Source organism: Loxodonta africana, chromosome 1, assembly GCF_030014295.1.
Source record: "Loxodonta africana isolate mLoxAfr1 chromosome 1, mLoxAfr1.hap2, whole genome shotgun sequence".
NCBI lineage: Eukaryota > Metazoa > Chordata > Mammalia > Proboscidea > Elephantidae > Loxodonta > Loxodonta africana.
The window spans coordinates 104226312-104249565 of record NC_087342.1 but is presented as its reverse complement, the minus strand read 5'-3'; the positions used below and the strand labels follow the sequence as shown (position 1 = coordinate 104249565).

The 23254-nt window shown below is 52.0% G+C and overlaps 1 protein-coding gene across 8 annotated transcripts in view; it reads right to left on the bottom strand.

Annotated features, from left to right (window-relative positions):
* Positions 1-23254, bottom strand: part of FOXP4 (forkhead box P4) — a 56103-nt gene that overhangs the window by 17387 nt on the left and 15462 nt on the right. For 7 of the 8 annotated variants that reach the window (XM_064285767.1, XM_064285792.1, XM_064285788.1 and 4 more), the window contains exons 2-3: positions 19922-20159; positions 5782-5877 (exon numbers count right to left, since the gene is read on the bottom strand). In XM_064285767.1, coding sequence (XP_064141837.1) covers positions 5782-5877; positions 19922-20143 — 318 coding nt within the window. In that variant the 5' untranslated portion in view covers positions 20144-20159. Of the gene's footprint in view, positions 1-5781; positions 5878-19921; positions 22522-23254 lie in introns of those variants that run through there. The other variant, XM_010587772.3, reaches the window with a different exon arrangement.

Sequence of the window (23254 nt, the reverse complement as noted above, 5' to 3'; positions counted from 1 at the left end):
TTCCCCCAAGCCTCACCTGCCTGTGGTTGTTCCCTTCCCCTGGAAGGGGCAAGATAAGCTGCAAGTCGCCCATTGGGAAACTCCCAGGCAGAAGGAGCAAGGCATTAAGTTCATGGACATCAAAGAAGTCCCAGTGCCCCAACTCTTCTTGCCCACCCCTTAACTACCGGCTGAGCCCTGCTCCTAGGCTTTCTCCTGGACCCCAGCCAATGGCTGTCCAAATGTCCCCTGGAGGCATAACAACCTGGCTTTTTAGCCATGGGCACACTGTGTGAATGAAGGCTTCAAGGTATCTAAGCGAGAGTGGGGAAGGGTGAGGGTAGGGGATGATCATTACCCCTTTGGAGTGTTTTTACCCCATTTCTACCGATAAGGAAACGTGAGGTCAGGGAGCATAAATAACATACCAAAATGGCAGGGTTGGGATTCGAGCCCAGGTCTGTGTATTCCATGTCCCACACTGCCTGCCTCACCCCGCCCCCCACCCCAAAGTGAGTCTTAAAAAAGATGTGGCAACTGAACAATCCAGGGGGCTGAAGGGGGCAACCAGGGGTGGAGATCCTAAAGGCAGACTTTTCCTTCTTTGTAAGAGGGACCCAAAGGTCTCTCTGGAAAGCCAGGCTGCAGAGGCGTTCGGTCCTCACTTTCTGAGGGTCCTGAGATGGGGGTCACAGACCCACCCTCCTTGAAGAGTCAGCCCCCGAGTCTGTGGTTGGGTGCCCCCAAAGTATGTGAGGAGGCAGCGGCTCAAAGAACTTGGGCTTTGCTGTCCAAAAACTTGGGTTACAAGTTGAGTTGGAGCGTCCCAAACCAACTAATATCCCAGACTGCCCTTTCTTTCCTCCTCCCTCCCTTCAACCCAGGGGGCTCCCAATAAAAAGGCAGTGCAGGGTGCTGAGCACAGGGTGACCCAAGTTCTCATCCCTGACATTACCGTTCTCTGAAATTGCCAGGGCTCACTTGCCCCATTTGCTAACTGGGTTTGGAACACCTGCCCAGCCCACCTCACAGCACTGCACGCAAGAGTGGTGTGGAGGGTAGGTGTATTACGTGCCTGGCACTGCGCTCGTTAAGCTCTTTCCAGGTACATATTATCTCACTGAATCTTCACAGCAAACCAGTGAAGGGGCAGCAGCATCATTACCGTTTTACAGATGAGGAAACTGAAGCCCAGAGAGATTAAATAACTTGCCCCCCCCGCCGCCCTGCCCCCGCCACCATGGGACACAGGAGAAGGGGTGAAAGTGATTTGTGTGCCCTTAAATTCTACGTCAGTACAAAAAAATTTACATTGGGCCCCTCTGACAGCCCTGGGGCAGGAAAGGAGGGGGGATGGGTAGGGCCCAGTCAGGGAAGAGTGTCTTGCAGGGATTTGTCCTGGGTGGCACCCCTGACAGGTTAGGGCCCCAGCTGGGAAAAGGGGGATTCTCCTTTCCCCCTCTTTTCTAATTTCTTCCTTTCCCTCTCCTTTCCCCCCTACCGTGCCTTAGGCATGTCAGGGGCCCCAGAGGGCACTGCATGGCAATGGTCACTTAGGACCAAAGGGACTGGGCGCTCATTCTCATCAGCAGTGAGAACTCAACTAGGGGAGCCAGATATGACCCCCGGCAGGGAAGACTGAGCCCAGGCACCCGGATCTTTCCAGGCACCAGGAGTGTGAGTCACCAAGAGTGGCATGTAACAACGGATGTGGCATTTCCTTCCTTGGGGCTTTCTGCTTACAGGCTGGGGAATAGAAGACATGACCTTGGAAGGCCTGCCTGGCCCCTGCCGTTCCTGCCAATGGTCAAGCAGCTGGCTGGAGAGGTTGCTGCAGTGATCTGAATGGATCACCTGTGTGTACTTGTTGGCTAAGGTGTCCCAAGGGGTCAAGAAAAGTCAGTGAATTGTCTGCCTCATACTGATCCCCTGTGCTGACTGCTCCCATTCACCTCTCCTCAGCTCCTTTGGGGTTCTGAGAACCAAGTTGGAGCTCCCCTGTTATCCCCCCTGGCCCCTATCACCAGGCTGGGGTGTGCCAGGATGGGCACCCGTCCTCTAGTAAGCTCAGATGAGTCACTATCTGGAACACGGCCAGGGCAACTAGGCACTTACTAAAGCCCTGGCAGTGTGAGCCCCAGGCTAAACGCCCGTAGCTGCCTCCAGCCTCTCCCTCAAGGAGTCTGCTCAGGCCCCTGAGCCCTCCACCTACCACTAATACAGTTTGCTAAGCTGGCCAAGAGTAGCAGAGATGGTGTTTCGCATAGACGAAGCTTATCTGGGGGCTGTGGGTTAGGGTGGATGCAATTTGGTATCACAGTCAAGGACTCGAACTCAACCTCCTCTATGGGATCTGGGATCCCTGGGTGGAACAACTGCGGAACAATGCAAGGAGTCCAGGTTGGAGCTTGGTTTAGGTTAAACCCCTTGCAAATGACCAGAAAGAAGTCTTCAGACTAGTTCTGGGCTGAAGTTGCAGCAAGAAAAATAGTGTTGAGACACCAAGAACTTCTAGAAATGCCAGAGGAAGAAGTCTCAGCGGGGTTGGGGTAGAGGGACAAAGATGATGAGATGAAGGCCGGGGAGCAGACAGAGCTAAGGAACCTGTCCCTTGCTACCCTCCCTCCACTCAATTCCAGGCTACCTGTGCTGCCTTCCATGACTGATCTCTCCCTGCCTGGGGACCAGGCCTGGGTGCAAACCAGGTAATCTCACTAGGCTGGAACTGGAGACCTGATACCAAAAACTCCAACAAAACCCATTGCCATTGAGTCAACTCCAACTCACAGCAACCTTACAGGACACGGTAGAACTGCCCCATAGGATTTCCAAGGAGCAGCTGATGGATTCAAACTGCTGACCTTTTGGTTAGTTGCTATTGCTCTTAACCATTATGCTACCAGGGCTCCAGAGACCTAATAAGGCTTTAGAAATTCTTCTGAAAGCTGGCTCTAGGGAACGGGTGGTGAGGGTGGCTAGGAGGTGAGCAGGCAGAGAATCCTACACCTCCAGCAGGGGAGCAGAGCAGTGCCCCCAGGGGACCACTGGGAAAGGGGCCATTAATCTCCTTTAATTACCCGTTTCACTCAAGCTCCAAATCAACAAGCTACGCTTTTCCACTTGGGTGAGGAGCCAGCCCTTGTTCTCCTCTACTCCCCCACCAACCTTGAGCTCACGGAAAAGCTACTTCCAGGCCCTGGGCCCCACTTTGGGACAGAGACCCCTCTCTCCTTGGAGACTGAACTTGGGGATGGGGATAGGGAGGCAAGGAAGGTATCTAGGGGTGGAGGAGAAAGACAAGAGATCAACAGATGGGGGTCCAGGCTCCTGAGCAAGCTCAGACATGGCCCCAAGAATTCTCATCTCCCCAGGACTCAGAGAACCATCCAGCTGGGTCTTCTGTACCTGGGGGACTATTGGTGCTCGTTATTGTGCTAAACACAAAGGCGGCCTCACAGTGCTGGGATTAAAGGTATGAGTTCTGGGGCTACTTGTTTGGGCTCAAATCTTCCCTCTTCCCCTAGTTAGCTGTGTGACTTTGGACAAATTATGTAACCCCTCTGGGCCTCAGTTTCCTCATCTGCAAGATGGGGCTAATAATAGCACCTACTTTTTTTTTTTACCCATAGAATACAGCCAGAATGTTCTTTAGAAGTGAAAATGGTGAGATTTTGTCTTACTTACTTTGGGCATGTTATCAGGAGGGACCAGTCCCTGGAGAACAGCATTATGCTTGGTAAAGTAGAGGGTCAGCAAAAAAAGAGGAAGACCCTCCGCAAAATGGATTGACACAGTGGCTGCAACAATGGGCTCAAATATAGCAAGGATTGTGAGGATGGCACAGGACCCAGCAACATTTAGTTCTGTAATACAGATGGTCACTATGAGTCGGAACCGACTAGACAGCACCTTACAACACCACCACCACCCATAGGGTTGTGAAGATAAAATGAGATGATACACGTAAAGCACACAGTATCTGCCCCATGGTAAGCACTTTGTGAATGTTAGCTGTTAGTTCAGGAAGTATTTGATAAGTTTATTTGTTGAATCAATCAATCAATCAATAATTGAGAAGTGAGGAGGCAAGGAAACAGAAGCCTGAGAAAAGGAGCATTTTATCTGTCCTTCTGACCCCAAAACCTCTTCCTCTCATTCTACGCTGTCCAGGGACCTCCCTCGTTGTGGGGGTCTCCTAAGGAAGATCCCATAGCCTGTCTTCCTCTCTCAGACATTTCACATCTCCTGCCCCTTATACCTCATTGGAAGTCCTTCCTGATGCCTGACCTTGGTCACTCTAACTACCATCAAGCTCCTTCCTTTTCTGAGTTGAAGGAACATTCCTGTTCCACACTCTATCCCTCTCTGTTCTTAGAAAGGGTTGCTAAACTGGGCCAGGGTAGGGGGGATTCAGGACAGTAGCCTCAGGGCCTTGTCCGACCCAGGAAGTGTGTATGAGGTCCCCAATTCCAAGAGACCAATCCCGATACCACTCAGGCGTGAGAACCCTGTCCCTCATTAGGGTGGGAGAGCTTTCTCCTCCTCCTGTTGTTGACTTTCCACGTTGTGTCCTCCCCTCCCCCACCCCAGGCCACTCCATCCTCTTTGCCCAACTATTCCCCTTTAAGAGTTATTTCATTAGGTTCAAGATTTTTAAAGGAGTGCTACTTACTACTCACGCCCCCCACATCTGTCCAGCACCTTGAACTTTTTCAAAGCACTTTCACATAAACCCCAGATATGTTTGTTGTCAGAGCCTTGGAATCTCCCCCCAGGACAAAGCCCAGGCTTGGGTCCTTCTCAAAGCACCCTGCACCCCTCCCCATCCTCCTCCTCACTTCCCTCCTGCCCTTAGCAGTCCCCCTTCCAACTCCCCCCCCAAAAAACTTCAGAGCCTCCAGTTCAGGATCACCCTCACCCTTCCTCCCTTAGATAAACTTCCTTTCAAAGCCCCGCTTAATCCTCTCCCCAATTCCGAGCCTCCCCTGCCGCTGTGGGGAGGGGTCTGGAGAAAGACAAGGATGAGGAGACTGGGCTGCTGGGCCCAGGGGGAGGGGAGAGGGCTGCCCCAGTTGTGACCCATCCCAGACTCAGACTGCAATTCTCCCAAGTTCTTTGTGACACAAAAGGTAAACAGAAGGCCTGGCTTCCCCCCGCCCGCCCCCTGCAGATCTCCCCTCCCCCAACCAGCCAGATGGGCCAGCGAGCTGGGGGGAAGGGAGGAGGGGAAAAAGGGCAGATTGTGCAAAGGAAAACAAAAGAGACAGAGAGACAGGAAGAGACAGGAAACGCGGCGAGACTGAGAGAGAGTCCGTGGGTGAGAGATAAGGGGAAGCAGAGACGCAGGGACGGCAGCAACTGAGAGCCCGGGAGGGGGTAAGCTGGAGACCCAGGAACAGAGAGGGACAGAGAGAGCCACCCACAGGATAGAGAAACAGAAACACAAGAAGTGACTGAGACCCAGAGGGAAGAGGCGAGGAAGTGGAAAGGCAGTGAGACAGTGAGCACTGAGAGACAGCCAGGGCTGACGACAGACACAAACTCTGAGACAGACACAAAGGGGCAGGCGGGAAGAAGTTAAGCTAGAAGAAGCCTGGGTGATCAGGCAGAGAGAGAAACTGGAAGTTTCTTCACCCCATACCTGCAGTGGCTTAATTTCTTTCTGGAAACCTGCCCATGTTTTTGGCATTGGGGACTGTCAAGATCAGTTCTCCAACTGGTCCCACCCCCTCTCTGTGTCAAGCCTACCCTCCCAACATGGCCCCAGCTCAGCCCCAGCCCGTGGGGTGCCCTCCTCCTTACCTGCACAGCAGAGGCCGACTGTTTGCTGTCATTGTTCCCTGGGGAGCTCAGGCCTGAGGCCTGCTGCAGCAGGAACTGCCGGGCCACCTGGAGAGCCTGCAAGATACGGGCTGAGTCAGTGCTGGCACCAGCAGCTGCCACTGAGCTGGGAGGAGGATGGTCATGAGTCAGTGTGGAATCTGCGATTCAGGGGGAGTTTGGGGGTAGTGAGGGGAGGAGGTCAGGGTAAGGTGGAAGGAAGGTCTTGGGGGCAAGTAAGCAGGTAACAGGGTCCATATGGCCTTGGGGGTAAGGACAGAGGTAGGAGCCATTAAGAGGAGCTGTCAGGGTTTAGAGGTCCCTGCGTGGTGCAAATAGTTTGCACACAACTACTAATCTAAAGGCTGGTGGTTCAAAGCCACTCAGAGGTGCCACGGAAGAAAGGACTGGTGATCTGCTTCTATAAAGATTACAGCCAAGAGACCCCTGTGGAGCAGTGCTATGGGACTGCCATGAGTCAGAATCGACTCGATGGCAACAGGTTTGGGTTTTTTTTGTTGTTGTTAGGGTTTGGGGATCAGAGCCTATAGGGACTCGCCCTGAGACCTGGTGAAGTTTTGTTGGGACCTCAATGAGAGCAGCAAAAGGGTCAATGGTCACAAAAGGACTCCAGGGGAAGGCACGGGGGTGGGCTCAGAGCGTTAATTAAAATAGGAACTATTTGCTGAGTAACTACTATGTGTCAGGCACTGCACAGACAAAAAACTGCACAGACAAGATCTCATTTAATCCTTCCACGAGGCTGCGAGGTAGGGATTATCAGCCCCATGTTGCAGATGAGGAAACCGAGGCTCAAGGAGTGTAAGTAACTTGTCCAAGATCACGTAGCTGAAAGTGTCAGAGCCAGGATTCGAGCCCAGGAAGCCTGGCTCCAAGGCCATCTGCATTACTGGTGGTTAGTTGAGGGGCTAAGGGAGTAGCGTTCACTGTGGAGTCAGAGCCCACAGTTGGGGTTATGGAGGTAGAGTTTAGAGGTCAGTGGCACAGAGTCTGAGCGCCACATGTCTTTCTGAGTTTGGGGAATCTGGGTGGGTCTACAGGGCTTTGTGGCACTGGGGAATTTAGGCCAAGTCTTGGAGAGTGTTTCTCAACTATCAGCAGAGTTACACAGTCTGTGGTAGTCTGGGCTTAGAGGCCAAGGTGACTTGGCTGGACTCTGGGCTGGAGGGAGCACAGGGGTGGAAAGTATATATAGTTTGCAGGAGAAAACCATTCTGGTCAGTTAGTGGGCTAGTGTGATAGTCAAAGAGTTAGCGGGCCTGAGAGGTGGCCAGATGGGCAGTGAGAGGTCTGGTAGGGACAGGGAGGCCCAGAAAGTTCTCTGTAAGGTCAGCTGAGCCCTCCATCCCCCGACTCTAGGTCAGAGGCAGAGGTGTGGGGGCCTGTCCTGAAACCACCTGTCTGTGCCCAGGTTCCTCCAAGACCCCCCTGAGAGCATGAGCAGCTGTGTCCAGGCATTTGACATGGAGCTGTGGTATCAGCAGACCTGGGTTCGGATCCTAACTATGCCACCTACCAGCTGTGTAATCTCGGGCAAGTTATTCTATCTCTCTGTGTTTCTGGCTCCTTATCTGCAAAACCAGGACACTACCCATCTCCTAGTGACTAGGGGTATTACAGGACCAATGCTTGACACCTAGCTGGCATTCAGGAAGCTTTCACTCCCTTCCCTTGTCAGTAATCTCTCAACAGTTCTCTACTTCATCTCCTCCAGCCTCTCCCCAACACAGCCTTGTGCCTGGGGCCAGACACACTTATTAAATGAAATGCACCCACCTGGGGCTCTCTCTCACCACATCTGGCCCCACATGCACTTGCTTTTTCTTCCATAGATTTCTACTCACCACCCTAAGCACCTTCAAGGCACAACCTTCTATGGTAGAATGTGGGTGCACATGTATACACTCCACACTGTGTATCTACTGTGTATCAAGCATGTGTACCAAGGTACTCATCCACCTTCACAGCCCTTTTATCACTGGATTGAACAGCTGAGCCTCCCCCAAGGCTTAAATCTAGCTTACCTTAGGATGGTATCTAAATACACATCGATGTATCTATGGGCACCTGTCCCCAAGCAACCTGGAGTCCAGGTTAGCATGCTCCTCACCAGCCTCCCAGGCCCTAGCCTCCCCGACGCACCCTCTTTTCCCCCTGGACCACACAGCTGGAGAAGTGCCCTTGGCTTCCAGAGGGAGGGGGGTTGTTTCTTATCTCTAAGATTCACTTCAGAAAGTAGAAATCTGACCTTTCTGAGTCAAAAGGCCCCAGGAGGCAGTGGAAAAAGGGCCAAGGGAGGAGTGAGGAAAGGAAGAGGTGGCCAGGTGGTCATCAGGAACAGGTTGCTGCCTCCGTCTGCCTCAGTAAGGCCCCCTCCAGGTCTAGTGACATGAGCTGGACAAATACTCTTTATCCTCCAAAGGTGGAGGTAAGGTGGGGGGAACAGGGGTCAGAGGCCAGGAGCCAAGGTGGGGGAAAGAAGAGGGCCCAGAGGAGTCAGCCAGCCCAGGCAATGCAGGGAGGACACCGGTCAGGGTGGGGAGACAAATCACCCCAGATCTCTGGGGGCAGAGAGGAACAGCAGAGGAGGAATTTCCAGGGGAAGTTGTGGGGAGAGCCCCCTTAGTCTCTGGGGGTGGGGGGAAAGTGGCCAGGGGAGTTGAATTCACTCCCCATGGACTTTCTCACTTTGTGGTCCCTTGGAGCATGAAATTACAAGATACGGGGAAAAAGTGGTGACAGCTTGCAGTCTCACTCCTACAGGCCTTCCCTGTGTCATGCCCTTCACTCCCCCTCCTGCCCCTTCTCTCACACTGGGCCTACCCTCCCCTCTGCCCCCAGGCTTTCTGCCCCTTCAGGTCAGAAGAGCTGGAGCCAGGTAAGGCCCTAGGCCTAGTGGAGGCTGTCCCCTCCTCTGACTTCCCACTACTCCTTCTGCCATGTGTTCCTTCGTTCATTCATTTACTCACTCATTCACTTCACTCACATTTATTGAGAGCTTGCTGTGTGCTAGGGACCATGCCAGGTGCTGGGGATACACAGAGAAACAGAGCCTGACCTCTGCCCCCAGGGGCTCACGGCTTGGGTGCTGTGATGATGGATTCATACAGAGACTGACAAGGAGGTGGTCAGCCTGAAACAGAAAGTGGGTACCCGATACCCCCAGAGGCCAGAGAAGAGTCTCCTCTGCCTGGGGAAGTCTGGGAAGTCCCCCCAGGGGAGGTGGCAGCTCTGACTGGCGTCCCAACGGGTGAGTTCACCAGATGACAAGGAGGCTGAAGGGTGTCCAAGCACAGGGACCAGCACATCAGAGGTGTGAAATGGCCCAGTAAGTCACGAACTCACTTGGGAAAGGAAAAGGAAATTCCCAGAGGCAGGAAACTGAGCTCTGCTGGGAGTAGTAGAAGGAGAGGCTGCAGGAGCCTGTACAGGCCCCCAGGTCATTAGGGTCTGAAACCCTCCAGGTGCTTCACTCAGTGATTCTTTCCTCTACTCACTCAGGGCCACCCACCACATACAGGCCCTGTGCACGGAGGAGGCAGGGAGCTGATGGTGGATACCCCGCAGTCATTTCATGTAATTTGCTTATGGCCCAGTTTGGGACCCGGTACCCCCTGAAGATCACCCTATAGGTGCCCAGAGATAAGAGTATTGGTCAGACCCTGGGCTTGGGCTCCAACATCCCCTCACCAGATGGCATGGACATGTCACCGAGTAATGAGTGCTATAAATGCTGCTCCAGCCTCAATTCCTCACCACCGTCCTTACCTCCTCACTGTCTACACACCCAGAGCCCCAGTCAGGGGCAATACTCTGGGAGCCTCAGGCTCCCTCAGGCCCAGGATGATCCCCTCCGAGAGTGGTCACTGAAAGGATCAGATAGGTCTGAGACTTTCCAAAGCCTGACCCAAGTCACATCCATCACCCTGAGTATCTTCACTCCCTGTTGGCCCTGGGGCCTGATAAATCAATGGGCCACCCACCTCCAAGAGAGGGTGGGAAATGACAGCCCCTGGCCCTGACAGAGTTCCCTAGGTGGTGCAAATGGTTTGCTCTTGGCTACTAACCAAAAGGTTGGTGGTTTGAATCCACCCAGCAGTGCCGTAGAAGAAAGACCTGGCAGTAAGACTGAAGAGCCATTGAAAACCCTATGGAGCAGTTTTACTCTGACACACATGGAGTCATCACCAGTCGAAATCAACTCAACAGCAATGTTTTGTTTTTTGTTTTGAGCCCCGACAGATCCTCCTCTGATGATATCAACCAGACTGTACCCTCCTTGAAAGCACATACACTGTCAAATGTATCTGTGATGTGACACCTGCCCTAGCCCCCAGCCCCCAGCAGTCCTGTAATACCTGATGGTGAAGTCCATTTTTGTCTAGGCTGGATGTGGGGGACAGGCACAGGCTGGCATGGAGTCGAAGAGCTAACATTTGTATAGGGCCTTGAAGTTCTCAGAGTACTGCTACAAACATTTAACTAGAGCTTCACGACGCTGAGCTAAGCAGAATAGGCATCATCGTTGCCATTTTACAGACAAGGAAACTGAGGCCCAGGCTCCCACAGCTAGGAAGTGGTGGAGTCCAGACACCTCTGGCTGCCCAGGCCTTCCTCACCCCACTAAGGGGCCTGATGGCCTCGTGCCTGTTCCTGTCTCCCCCTAATCTTGTGTGCACCTCTGCTTTCAGCTCTCAGGTGAAGGTGGTTGAGGATGGAGAAGATCAAAAAAGGAATCCCCAGGAGAAAGGTGGACTCAGTTTCCCTTCCCTGGTGGCCAGAGACACCTAAACACAGCCCACACCAGGGAGAAGCCATCATGGAAAACCTGGTGTGGAGGACGGAGAGGGTGCTCAGGACAGAGTAGAAAATTAGGAGCCATTTGGCTTCTTAAATCTCACTTTCTTCCTCCCTTCACCCTTTAGAGGAGCCCCTGGGTGTCACAAATGGTTAAGTACGTGACAACCAACCAAAAGTTTGGCAGCCTGAAACCACCCAGAGCTGCTACCGAAGAAAGCCCTGGTGATCTGCTTCCCTATGGAGTGGAGTTCTACCCTGCAACGCATGGGTTGTTATGAGTCAGAATTGACTCAGCAACTGGTTTTTCACCCCTTGTACTGAGAACAAATGCCCCATCTCTGTGGTCTGGGGGACAGGGTCTATTTTTCCTCTACGGGAGGCCGTACTGGTCCATTCGGTTCATGGGTCCTGGGCAGAAAGATCTGTATCCAAATCCTGGCTCCACCATAGACTAAGACCTTAGGTAAGTCACTTCACTTCTTTGAGCCTCAGTTTCCTCTTCTGCAAAACAGGAATAGTTGTGAGGAGTATATGGGACAATGGACATAAAGTACTTAGCACAGTGCCTGGCACCTAGGGGGCCCTGGGTGAACATTTCTATTGTTATTATAATTAACCTTTTACCTGCCCAGGAGACTCCTGGTCATTGGCCTGATGCCGCTCAGATTGGCTTGCTAATCAACACTTCTTTTTGTCTACATCACCTCAAGCCTAAGAGCTCAGTTCCACTAATGAAGCTGAACTCCCCTCCCCCCAGTCTATTCAGAAGTCATTAGCAGAATCTCCACAATTAGGAACAAATGCCTTATAATCGATGGCAACGCGGGAGGGTGGGTGGGATGGAAGGGAACTCTGGAGCTTTGAGGATAACAGGAGCTGCTAAGAAAAACAAGCAAGGGCCCTCACCTCCAAGATGGGACCACACCTTGATTTCTGCCTCTAAGAATTTAGGGGAGGTGCATTCTCTCTAAGGAAATCAGGGGCAGGGTCATTGACCATTCCTTTCTCTAGGCTGGAGGGTTCCAGGTCTGTCTTGGGGTTCCAGCTTTACTCTGTGTGAATTTGGGGGGGGGGGTCATGGTGTTCAGGGAGACAAGCTTAAGGGGGTGAGCTTTGAGAATGGAGAAGAATCATGAACCACAGGCTTAGTGAGCTAGATGCATTAGAGATTATCTAGTCAGGTATTTTTCAAATAGTCATGACCCAATGGTGGGCCCTGACAGCAATTTAGAGGGTCAAAAAATAAGAAAAAAAAGGATATATATATATATATATACACACACACACAATATGTATACACATAAATTTATATGTGTATATAAACTATCTGCCATCCAGCTGGTTTCAACTCATGGCGACCCCATGTGTGTCAGAGTAGAACTGTGCACCGCAGGGTTTCAATGGCTGGTTTTTCGGGAAATAAATCATCAGGGTTTTCTTCTGAGGTGCCTCTAGGTGGACTCAAACCTCTAACCTTTCAGTTAGCAGCCAAGTACTTTAACAATCTGCACCATCCAGGGACTCCATGTGTGTAGGTGTGTGTGTCTGTGTGCGTGGGTACACACATGCACACATGCTCTGGGACTCCAAGTAAAATGCATTTCTTACTGTAGGACTCAAGCATAAAAGTTTGAGAAGCATCAATCTAGTTCACTTTATAGATGAGGAAATGGAGGTTCAGAGAGGACTAGCAACTTGCCCAAAGTCACACAGTGGCAAAAGCAGAGTCTGAATCCACCTGGCCTGAAACTACGCTCTGCAGAGGGAAAGGAGCCAAAGGTTGGGCAGGCAGGAATGGGAGACTCACTAAAAAATCCTGGTCTCATTTGGGATGTGGTGACGAGAAGCCAAAATAAACAAAATCCAAACTCATTTTGTCTGCATCTGGCTAATGTTGGCAAAATTGAGATTTGATCTTACCTAAATCATCTCAATAATTAATTCTAACTGGGGACTGGCTAGATTTAAGGGAAGGGGGTACTAGGAGGGTGTTTAAGCGTGCTGGCCCACTTCACCCCCATCTCTTTCACCCCCAGTGTCATAATGACTTTCTATTCGTTTATCAATGATTCATTTAGCAATGATTCATTTATTATGCCCTACAAGGCACCCGACCCATATAGGGTCACTGTGAGTCAGAATCAACTCGACAGCAACGGGTTTGGTGTTTTGGTTTTGGACAAGGCACCCACATGACCGAGTTCCTGGGGACACAGTGTATTTGCTTTAATGGGGCTCACATTTCAATGGGGTGAGACAGACACTAAACACTAAACAAAGAGACACACAAACTATGAGACAGTGGTGTCATATAGAGGATGGCTGGCTGGCTACTTAAATTGTGTGGTCAGGGAAGGCCTCTCTGAGGAGACATTTAAGATGAGAAGGAGCCAACTTTTCCTGGGGGAGACTATTCAAGGTGAAGGAAACAGCTGGTGCAATGGCCCTGAGTGGGGAAGAAGCTTGTTGTATTAGGAACCTTTTAGTCGGGCCAGTGTAGCCGAATAGGATAGCATGAGATGATGTCCCAGAGGTAAGAGAGGATGCCACATCACACAGGGGCAATGGTTTTCTATCTCATTCTACACTTCAGGAAAAAGCACTGGAAGATTTTAAGCAGGAAGTGATACAACCCCAGAGTACCTGGGTGGTGCAAATAGCTTTCATGATGGGCTGCTCACCTCTACGTTGGAGGCTTGAGTCCTACCCAGAGGCACCTTGAAAGAAAGGCCTAGTGATCTACTTACAAAAAAGCCACTGAAAGCCCTATGGAGCTGAGTTCTACTTTGACACACATGGGGTTGCCGTGAGTCAGGGTTGACATGAAGGCAATTATTTCTGGGATATAATCTCAGAGTGTGGATACCTAATTTACTGCTAATAAACAGTGGGTGCCTAATAAGTACTTGTTGATTTGAATTAAACAGGAAATACCTCTTCATCTACCCTTGCAAATGGAGGGAGAGGGCACAGGGAGAAGGTGTCAAAGGTTCAGTGACCCTAACCACTGAAGGAACTGACCTGGGGGAGATCCAGGTTCTCAACCAGGCAGGGCTTTGTCCTCCAGCATAGAGACATAAAAATAAAATTACAGGAAGGCGGGGAAGAAGAGACCATAAAACCCCTGAAGTGATTCTACACCTTTTTTCCTTGAAAAAAAAAAAAAGCAAGCTTTTTGGAAAAGGCTGTAAATTTTTTTTACACCAACCTCGTAAAAATGACATGGCGCATTCTCAAATTAGAACCATTAAAATGAAAACCAGGAAAGCACAGACAGGCCCATGTGAGCAGAAGACTCCTACCCTGGGTGCACTGCCCCGGTTTCACGACTCCTTCCCTGCCAAAGTGTCTTGGAAATGCCTGCTCTCTGCAAGGAAGGCTCGGGAGAAAAGAATTAACAAATGAATCCAACAATACAGAAAAGGGAAACACGTTCCTTCTTCCCTGGCCCGTGCCCCCTGGGACAGCCGCTCGCAAACTGTGGCCTGAAGGGCCGAAGCAGCTAGGTCTCGGCCCGCTTCCAGCGACGGTGCAGACTGTCCTGGCGTCTAGCTCTCCAGGGTAATATCAGCACTGCGAGGGGTGGGGGATCCCGAGGGGCACACGGCAATATCAGTACCGCGGGGGGCTGGGGGGTCCTGGGTGCATGCTTGGAGGATGCGAGCCTGCAACGGCTGGCGGCTGGCGTAGGAGAAGGAGCCGAAATAGAGCCGGGTAGTGCTAAGCGCTGCTAAAAGCGCTGCTGTTCGCCGTGGGTCGCGAGTCGCCCTCCGGGGCTCCCACACGAATGTCCACACGCTCGGTGTGGAGTTCTGCCGAAACGGGTCTACTCCGAGGTCTGGGTACAGAGCCGCTATAAGCTTCCTACCCTCCCTAGCGACCCGGATGGGGCTATAGTACCAGGTTTAGAGTAGGGGTGTTTGGGGACATGCGATTCCCTTCAAAGGACTTCCGTTGGGGCTCCTCAGAATAAAGAAGCCCCCTAGGAAAAAAACTAGCTCAGCCATTGTGCACATCCCTCAAGATCCACCCTGCACATTTTTCAAGGGTTCAAGGCTAAGTCGAACACTAATGAAGTGGCCCTGGTATGTGGCCCCCAGAAGCGGGCCTTCACCCTAAATCCTCCACCCTCAGAAGAGGAAACATACACAACCTTCCCCAAATTCTCCCCTTTCCCCAATGTCCTAACAATAAAGGACAAACTCAGGCATAAAACTGGGTGAGGGAGAGAAGCGAGGGGGGGCGGGGCTCTGAATTGCATATCAGGAGGGAAGGAAGGAGTGGTAGAGGGGCCTGGCTCCTTCCAAATCCTGAGAAAGCAGGGTCTGGAGATCCCTCCCCCTCAGGCCGTGGGCCACTTCTATCCCTCCCTTCCTCTCACAGTGCAGCTCCCTCTTAAGAAAACTTCCCTTGTTGTTGGACTAGGGGGCAGACACACTAAACAGGATGACCTTTGGCTTAGTAACCCAGGAAGGGTACACGAAAGGGGAGTTAAGGCCCCCTTCCCTTATTTTTTTCCCTTATAGTCTCACAGCCCCACCCCAGGTCCCCTCCTGCCTGCCCTCCTCCTGCTATTTTCATGGAGAGGGAAGCAGTTACTAGCACCTCCTGGAGAAGAGATCATTCTCCAGAAGGAAAGGGGAAGTCTAGAAGGCATAGGGACCAGAGATAAAAGGGTAGAATCTGGAGCTTGAAGGTGGGAGTCCTAAAGAGAAGTGTGCCTCAGGCCTGAAAAAACAACTGTTGATTCTGTAAGTGTGTAGGTGGGGGTGCTAATTCACCTCTGAAACTTTCCCCTCCCACCTCATCCCCATAAGTAGCTTGTCAGAGGGGAGCCAGATGGGGAGGAAAAGGAAAGAAAAATCTCTTCCATTCTTCTTCCCTTCCCCCAACTCACTGACCAACCCCCTCTTTTCTTAGGAGGAGGGTAAGTTAAAAGCCCATTAATGTGCAGAGCCCCCCAACCCTTTTGAATCTCCTCACAGGATGTGAACAGGGTGGGATTTGGCCCCGGTTGCCACGGCAACTGCAGTGGGAGTTCCCAGACGCTAGGCAACCCTCCTGTGACCCTTGCTGACCTGTCACCCCCACAACCCGTGGACAATAGGAGTGCGCGATCCAGAGGCCCAGGATGCCTTTCAGGGTAGCCGCCAGCAGCTCAGCCCGCTCGTACCCCGCCTGGCTCGGCCCTCCTGGCCCTAAGTCCAGCTCTCCTCAGCCAGAATGCCAGTCCAGAATCTAAGACCTCCCCAGGACTTCCATCTCTTCAAAGCTGTCACCCACCTCTCCCAGCCCTTATTGCCCCTCCCCATCTGAGTACCCAAAGGGTATTTGTATGTTCCCTGGAGACGCCCCCCACACACACTGGGAACATTTTCATACAGGTGAAATCAGATTAGAATAAAACACAAGAGCAGCCTTCAAAGAAAACCATCAAAGAGGGGATACTATGTGGGGGACAGGGCAGTAGGGCAGGGGGCTTTGCCTTGGTGAAGGAAGGGGATTGATGGGCAGCCGGTGTGTCTATTGGGTCCAGGGTATTCTATCACAGCCGCTGGGGGTTACCTCCTGTAGCTGGCCAGCACAGTGCCCAGCACAAATCAAGTTTCAATGCATGTTTGCTAAATGAATGAGTGCTCCAAGGCCTGCTGCGCTCCCCACAGCACCTTCTTCCCAGGGTAGATTCTCCATGAGGCGTGAGACTGGAGACTTAGTAAAAGCCCCACAGACAGGGTGGAGGTGGTATAGCCCTGTCCCTTACCAACAAGGGGGCTGGGAGGAGAGAGCTGAAGCTGGGGTCTTGAACTGGAGATGGGACAACCGGCCTGGAACCCTCTCGTTAGTCAGGCCTGGCATGCCAGCCAAGCCAACACCGGCCACCTCCCCCCGCCCCCCAAGCCTCTGTTTAAACAAGCTTCGTTGCATAGAAACAAGCACCTGCTCTTGTTCCAAAGTGACGTGGACGCTCTCTTCAGCACTGTTTGTTTCGGCCTAAAGTCCTGTCATAGGCCTGACTTCTGACTCGCCCTGTTTATCTCTCTCTCCTCTGTCAACTCATTACTCCCAAAGGCCAGGATTGCATTTCCAGGGCTTGTTTACCCACAGCAAAGGGACAGGGACCAACAGATAGAGGGAGGAAGAAGGGCATGGAGACCCAAGGAGGGCACAGGAAGGAAGACAGGGCCAGTGCATCATGGCAGACCCACTCCCAAACCTCTTCCCCTAGAGGTCACCACCGGCGCTAGAGGGGCTACTTAGAGCCCGCGGTTTTTGTTTGTATAAGGAATCCTTTTAGGCTGAGAATGGAGTGCCCTCATTCATTCATCAAAAATCACTTATTTAGCACCTATTAGGTTCGAGGCCTTGCTCCTTCCATCTCCCACAGGCAACTGCATGGGTGTGACAGGAGCAAAAAGAGGTGCTCTGAGCCCTAAACTAGGATTTGAGAGACCAGAGGTCCAGCTGCAGCCTTTACTGTGTTACCTGGACAAGTCAATGCCTCCCTCTTAGCTACCTCCTCATCTCTGAAATGGGAATAGTAATACCAGCCTCCCAGGGATAGAAGGAGCCCTGGTGGTGCAACAGTTAAGCATTTGTCTGCTAACCAAAAGGTTGGCGGTTCAAGTCAACCCAGCAGCTCCACAGGAGAAAGACCTAGAGATCTGCTTCCGTAAAGATTACAGCCAAGAATTGACCCAAGGCACCCAACAACAACAACAACAACCCAGGCATGGGAGGTGATTAAATAGCACTGGGTATGTGGAAAAAAAAAAAAAGACCCAAAGTACCAGACAGATGCAAGGTATTTGTTTACCCTCCAAGGACTTCCTGGTTGTGCCTGAGGTTGAGAGGGAGGAGAAACTTGAGGGGCCAGGCTCTCTTTCCTATAGGTATGCTACCCCATGGACAGTCAGGAACATTTATTGTTGAGGTACCAGAAAGGCTACCCCTGAAGCTCCCCCCACAAAGCCTCATTCATATATTGGGCAGTGGAGGGATAGCCCACAGATGGTTTCGTTTTAATTAGAATTTTGTAATTTTAATTTTGCAGGGTTCTTTTCATAGTTTGGAGCCAACAAAACCTTTTTTAAGTCTCAAATATTTTCCTTGGCCCTGGGCACTATGCCCGTAGTGAGCCCAAATGGATAAAACAGCCCCCTGCCTGCCTCCCAGTCCCCACCCTGGATTCTTTGTGAAACAGATATAGGATTTTCCAGGACTTTGGGATATTCCCCAAAACAAACAGAAATAACTGAAACTTGGAATATAGATGTAAAACATGGCTGGTGTGCAATGAAGAGGGAAGAAACCCGATCAGTGCAGACAGTTCTCTCTCTCCACCCTAAACATCTCCCCAGTTTTCCAGATACCCGTGTCTACTCTTCAAATAATTTTTAAAATGAAACTCCTCAGTTTTGGTATTCTCCCCTGTTGTTGTAGCATGCCGTGGAGCCAATGCCCACTCATAGCTACCCCCTGTGACAGAGCAGAACTGCCCCATAGGGTTTTCTGGGTTGTAATCTTTCTAGAAGCAGATCACCAGGTCTTTCTCCCACAGAGTGGCTGGGTGGGTTTGAACCACTAACCTTTTGGTTAGCAGCCAAGTGCTTAACCATTGCACCACCAGGGCTCCTTTGCTACATTCAAAAATTTTCATAGCTTTGCTTGCCGAGAGGTACAAGAAGAGAAGAGCTAGAATGAGTGGACTTGGGGACTTCTGGTAAGGTGTGTTTTGGTATTACTTTGATAAAGAGTGAAATTTTGCCCTTGACCTTCTGTCCCCAGAAGACAGCACAGATCTTTGGGTCCACCCCAGAGAACCTGCTTAAAGATGGCTTGGGAGATGCTGATAAACTCCCAAGGACCATCTCCCTGGAGGAAGCAGACAGACCCTTCTTACTCCAGTCTCCACTGTTTCCAAGAGGAAGTGATTTTTAAAGTTCTCAATTCAGTTCATGTCCACATTGTGTCCAGCCAGTATGTACAGAGATTTCACACTTAAAATCTTGTCTGATCCTAACAACCCTGTTTTTTAGGCATCAAGAAGGCCAAGGCTCAGGGAGGCCCATAACTTCTTGGCCAAGGTAGCAGCCCTGGTAATGGCCTGGCTGGGACTTTGCTCAGGTGTTTTCAATTCCTGCTTTAGTGCTCAGCGCAGGGGTGCCGGGCTTCTGAGAGTGCTACCTCCAGTCTGATCTCTGGGCCCTTGGAAAGGGCCCGCCCGTTAGGGGTTATGGAGTGGCAGCAGGACCAGGGGTGGGGGTATTGAGGGTGCTGGGGAGGGAGCAGTGCTGTGAGGGGAGGCATGAGGGCAATGTGGCTATGCACATCTATGCACAGTAGACAAAGGAGTGGGGGCACTGGGAAGGGAGACACATGCAAGACCCTGCTTTTCCACATTCCCAGCAGAGCCCCCAGGGGCCAGCACCATCAGCAGTGATTGGAGGAGCAGAGTCAAATTAGAGAGGGAGAATCCCAAGGCCAGGGCTGGCTGGGCAGGTTCTCCTGAACTTGTCAAGCATGATTCTCCCTTCTCCCTAGGGGTGGAGCTGGGACCTGGGGCCTCTACTCTATCTTCACCAAACGGGGCTCCCCACCCCAGTGCCTCTCGCTCCCTAGAGAGGCTAGTCCAGAACTCCCGAACTCTGTAGTTCTGGGTGTGGGCGATGGGGGTGGAAGAAGGCAAGGGGACCTAGACAGTCCTACCCTTGCCTACCTCTCTGGCCTCTTCCCAGCTGCTTTGGCCCCTGGTACCTGAAAGTATTGGCTTCACAGCTTGCCTCAGAGGCCCAGGCAGAGATGGAGGTGGGAATATTTTATAATACAAATAAAGTGAAGATACCACTGAGTGCACAGCGATCACCACCACCCCCATGCACACACACCTAAAGTGGGGCCTTCCACTCTACCCTAGTAACTTACTAGTCAAAGTGCTTGTCTGAAGCACAGACACCCACCCCAAGATGAACACCCTCAAGTGGGTAATCCTGGGGAAAGGGCTGACCCAGGCATCTGTCTGTCCTTGTCAGCATTTCTGGAGCTGTTCCAAGCTTCCGGATCTCAGGCCCCCTAGAGTCCCAATTCTGTCTCTTGGGAACGCTGGGTTGCCCTGGCCTCAAAGTGGCCACCAGAATGCAGTGAGAGCATTCTGGGTCCCTGGAGGTGAGACCCCCTCAGGAATGTTAAAGTGAGGTTGCTTGGTGGAGCAGCGGTGCCCCGGTGGGGGGGTGGCCTGCAGTGCGACTTGGCCTAGCGTTCCCCTCTCCCCCTCCCCAGACGCAGGGAGGGACGCAGCTCCTACCTGTTGCTGCTGGAAGTGCAGCAGCTCCGCAGGGCTCATCTCACCGTTGCTGTCTGCGCCGGTGGCCACATCCCTGCCCGCAGTGCTTCCAGCCGTGCTTGCGGCTCCGGCCCCACCGCCGCTGCCACCGCCACTGCCATCGGCCTGCCCAGAGAGGCTCCCCACACCGTTCTGACTGGACGGAGCCGACCTGATTGTCTCCGAGGCGGATTCCACCATCATGTCGCTCTAGCGGGACCTGGAGAGGGAGGAGACACAGAGGAGGGGCTGAGGCTCAAGGCCGGACTGGCAGGGCCGGGTCCACCCAGGGCAGCAACTGATGCCCCTCAAACCTCCCCCCCACAACAACAGAACCACTACCACCGAATCCCGCCATTCCTGGGGCATCTCCCCCTCCTTAATTTCCCAGAGGCTACCCCTGGGGTCCCTCGTGGGGTGTGTCCCAATGTCACCCTTCCCCTAGGACCAGGTAAGGGGCAGCTGCCTACTGAAGCTAAGGCCGCTCCACTGCTCCCTCCCCTACCTTCCACCGCATTTCCTCGACTTCTAAGAGACCCCAGGCAAGAATCCTGAACCTGTTCTAGCCTTCACCCTCCAGGCCTGGGCGTAGGGAGGGTGGCTTGAGCTGAGGATGGGTGGGGAAGGGGTCCTGCAAGGACTTAAAGGCAGATGAGCTATTCCCTAGAGACTTACCGTATCGTTCCTCCTCCCCCCCTTGTTATCGCCTTTGTATTTGTTCCCATCTAGTTAGTTAAAAAAAAATTTTTTTTTTTTTTTAGTTAGTTAGGGAGTTTCTTCAAGGCTGGGTGTCCTCATAGGGTCTCTTTCCCCAGGATACAGAAAGGCTCTAATCAATATTTGCTCGACAGCATAAGTGGCCACCATTACCAAGCACCTCATGGGAGCCAGACACTCAGCTGGGCGGGGAGGTGTGCAACGATCTAGCTTCTCTGACCTCCCATTCTAAAGCCCTCAGCCCAGTGTCTGGCCCAGAGTAGGCAATAAATATCTACTCACTGTCTTTACAGGCACGATGATCCTTCCTCACAACAACTGATAGTTATTATCACCCTGATTTTACAGATGGAAAAACTGAGGGTCCAGAGAATTAGTTGATTTACCCAAGGCAAAGCTTCAAGGCCTGAATCCTCCGCACCTCCACAGACACACACTTTATTTTTTGGGGGGAGGTTGTTGCTAGGCCTCACTGCCTCTCAAGGAAACATCCCTAGAAACAGAGAAGGTATGTTTGGGGTGCTCAAGCACAGTGAGGAGGAGGTGGACTGAACTTCACAGCTGACGGAAGTTCCAATATCTCAGGGGCTTGCACACACACATGGTGATGAAGATGGGGGGCCTTTAGCATGCAGAGCTGTTTTCAAATTCTGGGGTTTCCCCGACTACCCCAGAGCCCCAGACTCTTGAGTCAAACAGGACATGGCTGATGTCTACCATTGACCTTCAACATGTTTCTTAAATCCCTAAACCTCAGCTTCCTTGTCTGTAGAACAAAAGTCATTAATTCCAGCCTCATAGAGTGTTGTAAGGAACAAATAAAACAGCATGTGCAAAGCACCAGACAGTTGTTGTGTGCTGTCCAGCCAATTCCGACTCATAGCGACCCTATATGGCAGAGCAGAACTGCCCCATAGGATTTCCTAGGCTGTAATCTTTACGGAAGCCCACTGCCAGGTCCTTTATCCCTTGGAGTGGCCGGGGGGATTCAAACCACTGACCTTTTGCTTTGCAGCCACTGGTGGCGCAATGGTTAAAAACCAGACAGAGAAGCCCCAATAGTGATCAGCCCTTTCCCCAACCATCTCGATTATAAATATAAGACTGTAAGACCACAGGGCTCAGAGACTTCAAGGGGCAGATCGCACAGAGGTCATCAAGGGGCAAAGCTACATCCAGCATCTAGCAAGGCCATAGAAGCCAACCCAGAGTTCCCTCCTCCCTTCTTGATTCCCCTTTTGGCCTAGGCAGACCCAACAACCACATGGTCTCCTGACACAACTTGAAGATGGGGATAGGTGCTGTGTGGGTAGGAAATGCGAGAAACCAAGAGGGAAGACATTGGCTGACTTCCCTAGTTCTCTCCCCAAGGCAGCATCTCCCAAGAGCATCTTCTCCCCCTGCTACCCTCCCTTCCAACTCTCTTCTTTCATTCCAGAGAACTCTTTTCCCTCAATCTACTAGGCCACTTGCCCTGTTCTATCCCTGCTAGAAGCAGAGAGGGGAGGAGTGTGAGGTGTGAGGAGGGGGCGGAGGGCTGTGAAGGGTTGGGGGGGTGTCCATGAGGTGCCATGTCACTGCTCCTGTGCCCCCTATCTGTGACTCTGGTGTCCCTGTCCCAGTTGGGCTGTGAGGCCTCTTGGGTGCCTCTGTGCTGCTGGAGCGTTCCATATTGTGTGTTCCCAAAGGCCTGCTCCCTTGACCCCCTCAGCTATCACTCCCACTACTGGGTTCTGAGAGGAGCTGGCTGGGGGTCAGGGTGAGGATGGAGGCGATGGCTCGGAAGAGATTGAGCACTTGGTCTCAGGCCTTAATGGCCATGTCAGACTGAGGACCAGTGGCCGAAACATGATGGATGGGCAGGCACCATCCTCTACCTACCAGGGAGCAAGGCTCCTGCACCACCGCCCCCCCCCCCCACAACCTCCCACCCTGGAACCCTTCTAGCAACCTATAAGGCCAGGAGCACCTTCCTCCACTCAGGTCTGTGCCTCAGCCACATGAGGGGGATGGGGAGACAGAAGGGATCCACCCTGGCCTCCCTCTCCCCCAACCCTGGCCCGCCCTGATTTCAAGTCAAGCTTCTCTGAGATCTGAGAATTCCTGGGCCCCAGGGGACAAAGACCAGAGGCTCAAGGGTGTGTGCAGGCAAAAGGAAACAGAATCCAGGAGTCACTTGCCTGGAGTAAGGCAGAGTGCCCCCCTTCCAAGACTCACATACACACCATAAAGTTATAGATCATAGAGCAAGTTTGGAGAAAGGGAGAAAAAAGGAAGGATGATGCAAACAGAGATGTCCCTTTCTTTTTTGTCTTTTTATTTGTGGTGGGGGGATACAGAGCAATACCCAGTGAACAACATAATTGCAGCAATGTGGCGTGTAATAATAGCTATTCAAGGGCCAATCATTCATATTAAACAGGGTGAAGCAAGCCTCTCATTTGCATGCTTGAGATTATACGCATTTGAAAAGTCATTTCCGCAGGGTGTATGAATGGCATTAATTCCCATGTGGCACGTTCTGCCCCCTCCCAGGGCCTTCACTCTTATGACACACACCCATACTCCTCCTTCCATGCCCCCCCAAACCTGCATGGC